At 33.4% G+C, this 14,353-nt stretch overlaps 1 protein-coding gene across 5 annotated transcripts in view; it reads right to left on the bottom strand.

Moving 5' to 3' along the window:
- Pax (paxillin) overlaps nt 1–14,353 on the bottom strand; it is a 99,442-nt gene that overhangs the window by 57,806 nt on the left and 27,283 nt on the right. For 2 of the 5 annotated variants that reach the window (XM_088231470.1, XM_088231475.1), the window contains exon 1: nt 713–1,583. The exons of 2 other annotated variants lie outside the window; for them this stretch is intronic. In XM_088231470.1, the coding sequence (XP_088087596.1) occupies nt 713–890 (178 nt within the window). In that variant the 5' untranslated portion in view covers nt 891–1,583. Of the gene's footprint in view, nt 1–712; nt 1,584–3,003; nt 3,086–14,353 lie in introns of those variants that run through there. One more of the 5 variants, XM_088231471.1, reaches the window with a different exon arrangement.

The raw sequence follows: 14,353 nt of genomic DNA, 5'->3' as shown, positions 1-14,353 counted from the left end.
AAAATTTGACCGATTTTTTTTTAAAATAAGTATAAGAGAGAATTTTTGTGTCGGTACGTTACTCTTTTTTCAAAAATAGTCATTATATTTGTATACCGGATTTCCGAAGCCAGCGCCAGCTGTTATAACTATGCGGTTTTAAGGGTTTTTGGATGGCCCTAGCGCTTACAGCAAATAACATATCAACGATAGATATCTATAGTGTGTAAAAAAATATTCGTTTTAGTGCCATAATCCAGGGAGAAAATATAGGTCTTTATGCCAAAAAGTCAGATCACGCATCGTCTTAAAACTAAAAAATAACACCCGTTCAATTTCACAAATTCACACAATTTCAAGAAAATTAAATTCGTAAAAATTAGGTTTTGTAACGAATATTTCATTGTATCAGTGTTGGCACATAAAAAAAAACGTAATACCAAATTATGCGGGGTATAAATTTGACATGACAAGAAATAACATTGATACATTATTACTATTACAGAATCAGCACTCTCTCTCTCGTCGTCTTGCTTATAACTTTCTCTCAATTTAGTTTTAGTTAGGAATATAGGGTTCTACTCTACCAATGGTACCTTAAATAAATTTGACTGCCCTCTGACGTTAATCACATGATTACGTCCCTTGGTACAATTAATCTTTTTTTTTAAGTAAGAATTTTTCTATTAAAGTCAGAATCGGATAACATGTTAACGGTTATCCGAATACTTACCAACGTAAGAACTAAAATCGGGATAGTGATCCCGCCATCGGAAATTCGATGCCGGAAGTGGTGACGAAGGAGCGCTGATAGGGGATGATCTGTTTCCGTTGAATTTCCGAGTTGGAATCGGAGAAAATGACACGGTCTTCGGGGAAGTTGTACGCATGCGCATCGTCGATGACGCCATGTTGCAAGCAAAAAAACTATTTTTGATTAGATAGATCCGATCACTGACGCGGTCGAGATGACAAGACGTCGAGTACTTCCAAGGACGAAACGCGCGCGACGGTAAACAAACCACGTCACCTTGGTATCGGTGGCAAACGGTCACTGATCGATGTCGTGGTCGCCGGTCTACGGATCCTAGCAAACAAGCGATCTTCGGTCTTATTTCGTTATCGACAGTGGGCTCCGAAAAGCTAGCTCATTCACACAACCCGAAAGTTTCAGGTCGAGCGGTACTTATTTATAGACAACAAATCTGCGAGCGCCGGTGTGTGCCGTCGACTCCACTCTATCGTCACATTCGCGAGGTGGCCAGAGACCACCGCCACCGACACTGACCACTTCAGCCGCAGCCTATAGTCTACAGCAGGCACGTGCCGTACTCTACAGACCTGCACAACTTTACCGATGAATGAATTACTCGACTACTACAACTCCTAACCGGTATACGTTACATGTTTACACAAAATGAAAGCCTAACAATATCCGAGATTTATAATAACATTTCCGAAAATTATACATTTTCTCATGTCGTGTACATTGTACCGTACTTATATTTTTATACCGCAAAATAGTATAATGAAACGACATTGATGAATATTATAATTGACTAAATGTGTCAATCAATAATTCCGTAGTATCTTCAGCGATTACCATGAATTTCCATACTTACTTCAAGAAAGCGGGTATGTAAATAATGACTAAAAACATCGGGGGACATTCGAACGTAGTTATACAGAAAGCAGCCAGCCATATAAAAGTGTAACTGAGATAATAGCACTTTTGTGAAATGTGTGAATTATCAAATCTACACAACAGTTGGAATGTTTTGACTTAAACAAATGATAAAGAATAAATACATAAGTTTTTTTTTCATATTACAAACAAGAATTTTATTATGTATTTGACCAGTTTTAATGATTTTTAAATAAAATAAGGTTTTTCTAGTGATTTGGGTGTTTTCGAAAATTGAAAAATGCTTTTTTTGTGATCGACACCATTTTCAGAAGGTGATTAATACAGTTTTTTGTCCGAAAGCGGTCTGGCTGTTTTTAGCAGAACATAGAATTGACCTTACTGCATCCGATTACATCAATATCTCATTTTTTCAAACTTGTGGACTGGCTACTTTCTGCATAACTACGTTCATTTGATTAAGCGAAAAAAATGTAAATTCGAAAAACAAAACATGTAGACAAAACATAGTCAAATAATTTAAATATGTTTCTATAGTAACTGTTCACATCCACTTTTTTATTCAAATTGATCGGTATTGTTCGATTTGCATGAGCAGATATTTGGCGAAATAATCCGCAATTTGCACAATATGCGTAGTGTGATCTCTTTGTAAATAAACAGAGAATCATAAAACTAGCATATTGGACAGATGTTTCGATAAACATAAAACGAAGAATTATGCAAATATTCCAAACGTGTATTTGGCGTTTGTGATGCCGAATTATTGTAGGTACATCTCTCTACCGCTGAATATCATCAGATTGACCTCGGACTTTACGTCAACGTTAGTGGTATGGGACTGTGGGAGTGCTCTTACATCACCGCTCCTATTGAGCTCCAATGCCGAGCTAGCGTCTACCTACTGACAACAAATGGAAACTTCTTAATTGGTCGTTTCGATTCAATAAATTTCTTAGCGAATCACCGAAAAGGGTCCCGTTAACACAATCATATAATAATGGAAAAGAAGTGTAAACTATCGAGAAGAGTAAGTCGGCCAGTAGATAATCTTATCACCGATTCGGGCAATCACATTCAATAATATTATTGTGCATTTTAAATCATCGAATCGGATTTCATCGGTAAACATGCAAACATAATACACTGCATATCACAGGACGGAAAAAGCTTTTCACGACAAAGTTAGCTCTCGGGGCACGGAGATTCGGGCTCTCCGGTAAGCTAAATATTGATACGCACGGCGATGCTAATTGGTCTATTTCCACTGATACGACAAACGCGGATTACGACGGCGAGCATGAGCGGCGCGAGGAAACTGCCAACACTAATAACCGCTAACCGGGTAAGACGTATTTTTCTAACACATAGTTTTATACGTAATGTTACATCGATCCGAGATCGATCGCCGGTGGGACGCGAGAAGTCGTGCAAACGTCGGAAAGCCACGCGGGAGACTACTGACAGTACTGTCAGATGAGAAACGCGAACCTGGGACACCGCATATTTACGAAGGTCGCTTTTCCTTTTAAGGAACAATCCGTTATAGGCATAGGTAGAGCGGATCATTAGTAGGGTACCGCGTGCGCGTGTGGGGTAACTACGAGTACCTACCATACCCAGAGCGAACCATTACCTGTACAGATCGTCGCTTCGGGACGGGAAACGGAGACGAGCCTGGTGAATATGTGAAATCTAGCGCAACACTTGAGGCCACTTGCATTTCATATGAATAGCGATGGAATGTAATCGCGGAAACGTAGTAGTGGCAATTTATCCACACGCAGTACTGTACAGATGTAATTAATAATAAAAACGTATTGTTCACGGCAAAATATCATGGAAGTAGTAACCCACCATTATATTGCATCCGCGACATAGTCCTTTTGGACAGAATTGGAGATCAAGGGAAATGTCGTCATACTTAGTGGTACCTACTTAAAGTATTTCTCGAGCATTATAAATTACGCACTGAACATCTCCACAAATACTAACGGCTTAATTGATTTTCAAGGAAGAGCAACCGTGAAGCGGAAAGGTTCTGAAAGATCAAAAGCGTTAAATAATTACATACAAAAGTTAATATGTAAACGGTGTTTCATTTATAATCTGGATTATAAAGATAAGTCAACGTTAAATTATTCACAATTTTTTTTCGAAAGGTATCAGCCCACATAATACAACATAAAAGTAGTGCAGACATAATTCAAGGTATGAATAAAATAATAGACCTAAACCTAGATCCATACATGCATAGTAATTGAGCAATCACAGCCTAAGCAATTGCACAATAAGAAACCGCAGTTAATGTTGATACCAATAACGCGAATAATAAACAATGTCCATCGCTAAAGAAACACTAAAGCTGGTCAGTTAAAACTCATATTTATATTAATGAACACTTGATTGTTATTCTCGATTTTACCATTAATAAAACAAAGATTTTATATCAATAAAACACCAATCATAGAAACAAAATAAACCTTCATAATTCGGTGTATCAGTGCATTGCCCGATAGGGTGCGGATATGCTGAAACTGCTGAATTTCAGTGGTAATCCGACAAATTGATCAATAATTTCTGAAAATGTCTGAAATGTTTTGAAAGATTTTAAAATCGCCACATACAATGAGACGAAGGAATCTGAAATAATTTACCCTAAAAGCAAACTGAAGAAGTTCCAACGGAAAAATAAAAAAATCTAATTGAAAAAGAGATATTGTTAAGGTATTATATTACGATTTTAAAAAATATTTTAAATGACATATTTGTAATTTTGGAATATCACACGTGTATCTGTTAATATGAAATATATAAATCGAGGAAAACTAAATACTTTTTTTTAAATAAAGAAATACTCGCGCCCAAATATATCAATTTCGGAGGCCATTTTAATTCTTTTATATATTTATTTATTTATTTATTTATACATCAACGGTTCAAAGAACCTTTTACAAAAAAATAATAATTTACAGAAATAATCACAGCAGTGCACAATAATCATGTAGTACATAGTATGAAACAATAGAATAATTAAAACTCAACAATTTGGTAAACATATAATACAAAAAGTTAAAAAGAAACATAACATTTCTAAATAAAGATAGCAATAACCATGAGAAAATCTTACGTACTAAATATAAATAAGATATATATAAAATAACTCCCTATTAGAAAATGAGAATCAAGTTAGTGCGGAACGGGGTTTGACCTCGGGCCTGAATTATATTGTGAGTATGAGACGTGAGCTGAAAATGAATTAAATTAGTATTGGTATTCGTATTTACTGTCGATGGAAAAAAAACGATACTTAAAAGTACGATTATAGTAAAAAAATCACACACAATATTCTGTGCTCAAAATGTGAAGTGAATTAGGATTAGGAATTGTGTACCTAATAAATACTTTTAGGCTCGACAGAAATGAATACTTTTTAAATACATAAATAAAGTAAATATTTGATCAGGGCAGGCTTCGATCCATTGTAGGTTCGCCTTCGAGTCAATATCCGACAAGTGGAAGATGTATTGACAGAGTAAATGGATATTGGACACGCGGCTGGTGTCGGTGGGCCGAAGTGATACCAAAACAGGCGCCGCGTACCCACATATGCTCATACATAGAACAGATAGAGTGACGTCATCGGCCCGACTACAAATAATTGTGTCGCAAAGGTGAGCTCTAGCTAGAACCATTCCCACGCTCGAACACTACAATGTTCCTAAATTAGCTCTCGTATCGAAACGCTAAAAAACACACTTGACTTCTACGTACATCACGATTCTTAAATGCAATTAGGCATTTACCTAGATGACGTACTTATGGGCTACGGAAAACTACATACAAATTTAACAATTATCCTTAGAGCCAGCACATTAGCACGGGGATAGAACTACTCCGAAAAGCAGAAACACGATGACGATAAAATGTATTAAAATAAAAAGTACGAGTATATATATATAGTTGGATAATTTATATAGCGTCATTTTTGTGAAAATCACCTCAAGGGCGCTGTACAATTAATAAATATCCCAGCATGTCTTGCTGCTACAGAGCGCATGGACGGTTGAGAGTCTAGTTCCTCGTTTTCAATTAAGATCAATTAAAAATTATAACATAGGAGCTAGATTACAGGACGTCTTGCAGCTACAGAGCGCATAGATAGTTAGAAATTTAGCCCCCATTTACGCATTTTAAAAATTGACAAATAAATTTAGTGTATTAATGATATTTAAAAATAATAATAATAATATGAATAGTAAAAAGGAGTATAATTACAACACGTCTTGCAGCTACTAGGCGCATAAACGATTGTAATTCTAGACCGCATTTACAAAATTTAGGTATTTAAAAAAATATATGAAAGCTAGATAACCAATCATCGTGCAGCTACAAAGCGCATGGACGAGTGGAATTCTAGCAAATTTAAAATGATATCAATAAATTTACAAAAAACAGAGCATAGTAGTAAATTTGTCAAGTGTCCATGCCAAGAAGTTAGCAATAAAAAACTAAATTAATAAAACACTGTTTCAACTCCATGGTTAACAAAGGGAGATAGATGTCCGAAGAGAAGCTTTTGTAGACAGTAGGTAGATACCGTCGCCATGTGGCCCACTGGCTGCTTGATAATTTCTGGAAACGCACGTGTGTAGTTACTGGGGAATTATGCCTATTGTTCCAACGACTTGGTGTCCATTTTGGTCCGTATTATTTCGTTGTATGAGACGCAACATTCCTGTTCAATTCACTTTTTTACATGAATATTACACAAACGCGTGTATGTGCGGTTTGATTTATCATTTTGTATGTTATTAGATGGCAGTTATTTGAAATATTATGTATTTATCAATAAATGTCAGTTCACTTTTAGAAACAATGTTGTAATTTATTAATTATGGGTGTAGTGTTCCAAATAGCAAAATTTAGGTACTTTCGCGTCAAAAGCTGATGCATTCGTAAACGGTTTTAATGGATTCATATAAAATGTTATGATTTTAAGGTTACTGGCGCACTATTTTTTTTAAGTTTCCACTGTTCACTATTTGTCACATATTTTGGTAAGAATAAAGTATAAAACAATGCTATTAAATAAATAGGCTTCTTTTTTCTACTGTTTGTCTAAAACATGACTACACTACTACATACTAACGACTTATAAACATTAACGAATTGTTTTCTAGCATATAACAACTTATTTTCAAATTTATTATAAGATTATAAGCTACGGTTGGAGAGGAACTATATAGCCACCGTACGGGCTGGGCGTGTATGCTATACAATCTGAGTATATTATTCTGCTACACTAATAAAAAAAATCCAGAAAACGTTTTAAGGTTGAATAATCAAATTATTCTTCTTATTCAGCCTTTATCTCTCCACTGCTGGATATAGGCCTCTTCCATACCCATCCATCCTTCTCTGTCGCTCGCTTTGTGTAGCCATTTCTTCCCCCCACAGCGGCTATATCGTCGGCCCATCTCTTTTACGGTCTCCCGACGCCTCTCTTATTCTCCCAAGGTCTCCCACTTCAGGACTCGAGCATTCCATCTTGGATGCCACAAGATGCTTTGCGACATGCCCTGCCCATTGCCACTTGACTTTGCTACACGTTCATAAATTACTTTCGACAAATTAGAATTTTCCAACAGAAAATTACAATATTTTCGTATTATATAAAATGTCAAGTTTTTGTTGTTAACGTTGAATATTTATCGATTTTTAATCTAGCAGATAAAAAATTCAAAATTCGGTTTAGTTAATACTATTTTATTTCATAAAAAAAAAACATTCATGAGATCAATTTTAGGAATCCGCAAGATAACTCTTTCATTTTTTATTTATGTATTAAACGATTCAGTGAATTGTTATTAATGTTGTATAAAAGGTCAGTGCAGTAAACGTAAAAATAATAAAGAAATTTAAAAAATACGTACTAATCCCATAATGTTTTATAACTATAATATTACTTTATTATATAAAAATTTTATTACAAAAAATCTTAGCTGTGTATTTACATATATATTTTAAGTTGCATAAAAAGTGTCGAAGCTTTACAACATGAAAAAACACGGAGTTTCAGCCTAATCAAGTTCGTTGTGCATTTTATATAATGTATACCTACAATTAATATGGTTTCCTCATGCGTCAGGTGAAAGGATTAACTGCATATGTGACACAAGATCGCCATATCCAACGAAGAATGTCCAACACGTATACGGGAAAATATATAACATTTTACTTTCTAAGGTATTGCACAACCCAATTTCCAACAAGTGATATTTATTTTCGGCCCCGATTCGTGAGAGTGTAGATATAATATCGTTGTATAGAATAAAAAAATATTTCTAACGTTAATATATATTATTTTGCTACCTCGTGGTCTAGTGATTAACTCGTTTGTTTGGCTTGCGCGAAGTCGAGGGTTCGATTCTCAATAAGGTTGACATGAAATATTTATTTAACACTAGAGTACCTACTCGCGCGGACTACTGTAGAAATCCAGGGCTGGAATTTCCAAACGCTCTCGCGGCCGTAGTATCTCGTGTATGTACATAAAGAATACACGAGAAAAACTGTTTTCTCGTGCCGCGAAAGTAGTTCGGAATGGCACCCCAGGGTGACACTTTTATCGACATTTTTCTACCTGTAGGCACTTGTGAGGTTAGCGTGTATTCTCTGTTGTTAAAAAATTATATTGTGATTTTTATCTTTAAATAAAAATATATTTTATGATTAGTGCCTTTTTTATTTAAAAAAAATACCCGAAATAATATAAATCGTTTACTATTTTGGCCTATAATAGGCCACGCGAGCGTTGAATTAAAGTTTTATGCGCGGGTATTCCAGTGTTAAAAGGCTGTTCTTACACTGCATCACTTCATAGTCCCTGGACTGGCACCTGAAGCGTAAGACTGATGTTTCTTTTAAGCATTAACAAAAATCGAAATACTTTTAGATTGTGATACCAATACATCATTAGTTGCGGGATGAGGTATTCATTATAAAATTATTATTTGAATCTGGATTGTAAAAATCTCATAAAACATAATAACCGTATTTTTCGGACCAGAAGACTTTTTTGCTCGGAAAATTCAACCAAAAATTGGGGTGCGTATTATGGTCCGATGCGCCTTATCGTCCGCTAAATACGGTACGTCAGCAAAAATCTTTCTCCTCGTCAATTATTGCATAGCGCATAGCATTAATAAGTCCCAATTACAGTGTATTGTGACCATCTATCAAATTAAGATCAATCTAACGCTTCATAATGCGCATAGTGTATAAGTTAATATAAAAACCTGGCATAACATTCGAAATAATAAGAATAATTTAAATGCATTCATTTTGAGAGCAAACTTCGTAAAATATTATGCAAAAATATAACATGATTATACACCGAAACCTCTTTTGCGTGGTTCCAATATAACATGGTACAAATATATTTTTTTAAAGTTTTAAACATTAATTAAACAATGTTTAATAGTAATATAATTATAGTGACGATGAATAAATAATCTTTGTAATGAATTTTTAAAATATTTTGTTTTGTTTTTTTTATTTTTTATTTTGTTTTGTTTTTTTTTTTTAATATTATATTTTATTGGTGAACAAATGCCTTTAATAAAAAATAATACAATAAATAAACATAAGCATATATATGTACATTAAACATAACAGTGTTCTGTTACACAAAAAAAAAATACACCTATTGTTAACCTATTTTTTTTGCAATACAACGTACACAAAATGCACTAAAAAATATGGATGCGATGAGGCACAGTGGTTGTGAACGTCCGGGCACCTCTCATCGATGCCGTGCACAAGAACCAGGATGTTGGAAAATTATCATGACATGTTGGAAATCTTTTCTGTACCTAAATTGAATCAATTGAGTCTACAACATTTCTGGTTGCAACAGGATCGTAAGACGTCACACAAAATTCATGCAACGATGCAAATTTTAGAAAAAACTTTCCGTCCGAATAATGTCAAAATGTGGTAATATCGACTGACCCTCACGATCATTTGATTTGACCACCCCCTGATTTTTTTCTATAAGGGATAGTGATGAGAAAGGTGTACATCAGCAAACCACCGACAATTCAGATTTTTAAGAACATCCGTAAATAAATTGTTGAAATAACAGCAGAAGTCTGCAAAAATGTAATGAAAAATGCGCTTTAAAGATTTAGCCACGAAAAGAGGCCATGCCGGCATCATATTTCAAACAAATTGTTAAATGCCATTAAATCGATAGGTCAAATTTAATTTATGAAATTGTGGCTTCACTAAATGGTTATTTTAAAAAAACATCGGCCTGGAACACAAACGCATCCTGTATATACTTTTAGATAAATTAAAATAAAAGTAACAAAGTAAATTAGGAATGGCAAAAATCATAAAATCCTTATTTGCAGGTATTGTTGTAATTCCTAATATCAAAGGGCCCTAGATACATTCTGTATTGTGCTACGATTGTTGTCATGTCATATTTTTAATAAAGATAAGGTACAATAAATAGTAAACCATTTTGTTTATAACATGTATCCTTTTTGGGTGATCCTGTGTATGTTGGATTTGCTTCAACGTTTCGGCTACCATTGCAAGAGCCATCTTCAAGGTTCACCCAGTATACATACTGATAACAGTGATAGTGAAAATCTACGCACCGATTTATTTATTTTTGCAATCAGGAATTGATTTTTATATAAAGAAACCTATCCACCATTGCCTTTTTTAGTATACTTTTTTTATACGGTGTATCCCCCGTGTAAAAAGAGGTTCCGGTATATATGCATTTTAGCGATCAGTTCTAAACATAATTATACATTATTTATACAACAAAGTTATTTTTTGTGTACGAAAATATTTTCATTCGTCGTGATATAAAAACACAGGTTTTAGCGGCTAATAATTAGAAATAATAGTAGAGTTTCAAGCAAATATTACGTGTCATTTACACGACAAAACACAGAAAACTTGTATAATATTTTGCATTGGGAATGTGCCAAATACTCTTTTTTCCGGTACGACTTGGCAGAACAACAAATAAACAAAAAAATAACTATAGAAACAGAAACAACAACTTTATTTTGATGCTGAGTTTGTATCGTTTAATACCCACAAATTCCAGAGGACTAAATATAAAAATAATACTACTCGTAATAAATGTCGGTTAAAGCGTGTCCGGTATATCCGGTTGGTATATATATAAATGTTTTTACTACTTTTTTAGCTATAAATAGTAAACTTATTATTACTAATAATGTATATACATACCAAACATAGATTCGTGTGTGATATAATTACAGACAATGACTCAAAGGGAAATTTGTAAGCTGGAGGAAGCCCCGACATATCTAGGCATTGAATTAATTACTTTTATTATTCACGAGCATTTGTAATAACTTTAATTTATTTTTTTTAAATCTAAATTATAACCATATTAAGGCCAGGCCTGGAAGAAAAAACAACTGACCAAGTTCTAATATGTCCAAATTATATTGCTTAGAATAGAACCTCGCTCACATTAAGGAGTAAATATTAAGGAGTAAACACTAATAAGGAGTAAAGAGTTTAAATTCAATGTTTTTATTTAAAAAATATTAATATAGTAAATCGTTATATAGTAAATTCGTAAAAAATAAAGTAAATTCGTTACGATGTTCTTCGATTACAATTTAAATCACAAATGGCTTTGAGAGTTAAGAAGAAAAAGAAAACAATTTTACGCATTAATTTATAAAGAAGAAAAAATAAAAGAATTTGAGATGAATAAATCACTCAGATGCCAAAATAATATTAAAATTCCTAAATTGCATACAAGTCATAGTCAAAATAGCTTTGTCTTCAAAGGTTTAAAAAATTATAATAATCTTCCCAATGAACTCACTCTCCAAGCACAAGAGTAAGTCTCTTTTTTTGGAGAGTTACAGTGATAACATTTACTAGATGTGTAAAAGTATATATGTTTAGAATTTTACAAAAACGTACTTTTTATGAAATTTATTAATAAAAAAATGAATTCACAATTTTTTTTATGCTCACATATGCTCATTTATTTATTTTTATTTAACACTTTACACACGTATAACAATTTATATACATACAAGGGCGAGCATATTGCCTTAATGCAATTTCTTCCTACCTACCCAAACCGTTCAGTTTGAGAAAATTACAAGTACATGGACATATTTTAGATAATTGTGCAGAATCTTATAATTTTATACAAAAATTCAAAACAAAAATTAACTTAAAATTTACACTATACTATGGAGAGAGGATATGAGAGGAGAAGAAGGAAAGATGAAGGAGAAAGGAACAACAAATGACTGAGACAATAACAAAAAACGAGTTATTATAAGCATAACCCTATAAGGACCATAATGTTTGCTTTCCTTTCCTACCCCCGTAAATGCGTTTTGTGTCATAATGATAAACTACATTTATTATTATGTTATGTGTTATTATTATGTCTTAGACAAAACTAAACACAAGACTCAGACAACCTTTACACTTTTAATATTATCATCAAAATATTATCATCAACAGTAAAATGTGAATTTTTAAAGTAAAAATATTTTGCTAAATGAATGTAACGTAAGGGTTTATCAATGAAATTAAAAAAAAAAAGTTCTAGGAAAGAAATGCATAAGTTGCATTACATATAGCTGGATACCTGCCACCTGCCGTGGTTCAAAACAAAAACTATATATCATACACAATCGGAATTTTAATAATTCGGTGAATGTATATCTCAAAATGAAATAAACAGATATATGTTTAGTATGAATATATTGAAGACGGTTGCCAAGACCAAAAGGAAAAGTGGAAGAAAACACCGCGACAGTTATTTCCGTAGCGAGATGACTCAACTCACATTTGCTCAGGTACAGTCTACAGTCTACAATCTACAATCTACAACCCGCCATGCGTCAGTCTAATCTAGACGGGCCTCAAGCACGCGTGGAATCGGCAAATCACCCACCCAATCCACGCAGGACGTTCTTCACGAAAACATGGCATCAATTCAGATTGAGTAGTTACATTAATTTCTTCAATCAAATATTATCAAACGCAGTTTCGACATGCCATTTTAATCATAAAACGTTCAAACATATTTACATTTAGTTGGATAAAAAATACATTTCAGGCAGAGAGGATAGAACGCCTTATCACTCTGTCTTTGCATACAGACCTCGCTTCATCTACATTCATACATCTTCTTATGCACTCCTGCCGATTATTCCTACTCTCGACATGTCCATCTTCAAGTATTTGATTGACTTGATCGTGACGTGCCTTTCTCGGTCTTCCTCGTTTTCTGCATCCATCAACATTCCCATCGTAGATCCTTTTAGCCGTTCATTCGCTCTACATGTTCAAACCAACGCAGCAACCCTTTCTTGATTCTGTTGAAAATGAATGTCTCAGCTCTACATAGTTCGCGGATATCGAAATTTGCGCACCTATCATACATCGTTTTACCACACATTTGCCTGAGGGATCGCATTTCAACAGCATTTAACCTTCTTTCATCATTATATTTCCAATTCCATACTTCGCTCCCATTCATTAGAGCTGGCACTAGAAATCTATTGTGAACTGCTAGTTTTGCCTCCTGCGACAAACATTTGTTTGCCAAAGTAGATTTCAGTGCACCATTCACCCAATTCCCGGCACTCACCCTCCTTTCAATATCTTTCTCAGTCTTTCCATCCCTAGTAAACATACTTCCCAGATACACAAATTCTTCTAACTGATTCAGAATATCTCCGTTCACACTGATCTCACATTTAGGTATATACTATCATATTCCTTTCAAAAACCATCACTTTCGATTTTTAACATTCATTAGCAAATCGCTTTTCTTGCAGCTACGATGTATACACGACAAAAAGAAAAAATATATTTTAATAATGTTATTGAAAATAAAATTTGTGTACTAATTTAACTTAAAATTACAATACTATTATTTTTTATAGGAAATTATGTATGTATTTTTAATTTAAAACAGTAAAAATATATAATGGACAATCAAAAGTTTCGAAATTTCGTCATTTATTTTATATAATATATTTAAATGAAGTTAATAATATCGAAATTCCGAACAGATAAGTATTTTTAGCCAAAGAGAAACTGTTTAGTTTTAAACTATCTATTAAACTAATTTCGAGCGACATCTGTACGACGCAGCACCAAATAAATAAACAACGCAACGTGAGAAGATATTTAATTAGCTTACTAGTTTAGATGTTGATAACAAGAGTTAAATAAAGGAAATTGCAATTTGGTCTTCTAAGTATCAACGTAAAATTAATTTATTTTATTTATTTTGGTGATTACAACAATGAACTTTTAGGAAATCACCGAAAAGTCTTTCCCGGGTTATTTTTATAGGATTTAAAACTTTGGATGGTTTTCAATAAACAATAATTAGTCACTGTGTAATAATATCATTTCTAAAAAAGTTCTAAATATTTTTAAATAGCCTACAATCTTGGGTTGTCAAAAATATGAAATTATTAATAACCAAACAATAATAATAATAATCAAAGTTTATTAACAAAAATAACAATAACTTTATCTACTACATAAACACTTAGGTAATAGATTTCTCTGGATCATGTCTAGTCTGCCTAACTAGGTACAACCTGTTTTAAGGCAGACATTTTTACGCAAAAATAAACAATAATATTACTACCTACTTGTTAATATACTAAACAT

The sequence above is a fragment of the Micrasema longulum genome, unplaced genomic scaffold (assembly GCF_059751315.1).
Source record: "Micrasema longulum isolate JH-2025_06_02 unplaced genomic scaffold, ASM5975131v1 h1tg000887l, whole genome shotgun sequence".
NCBI lineage: Eukaryota > Metazoa > Arthropoda > Insecta > Trichoptera > Brachycentridae > Micrasema > Micrasema longulum.
This window is presented reverse-complemented; position numbering and strand designations above follow the sequence as displayed.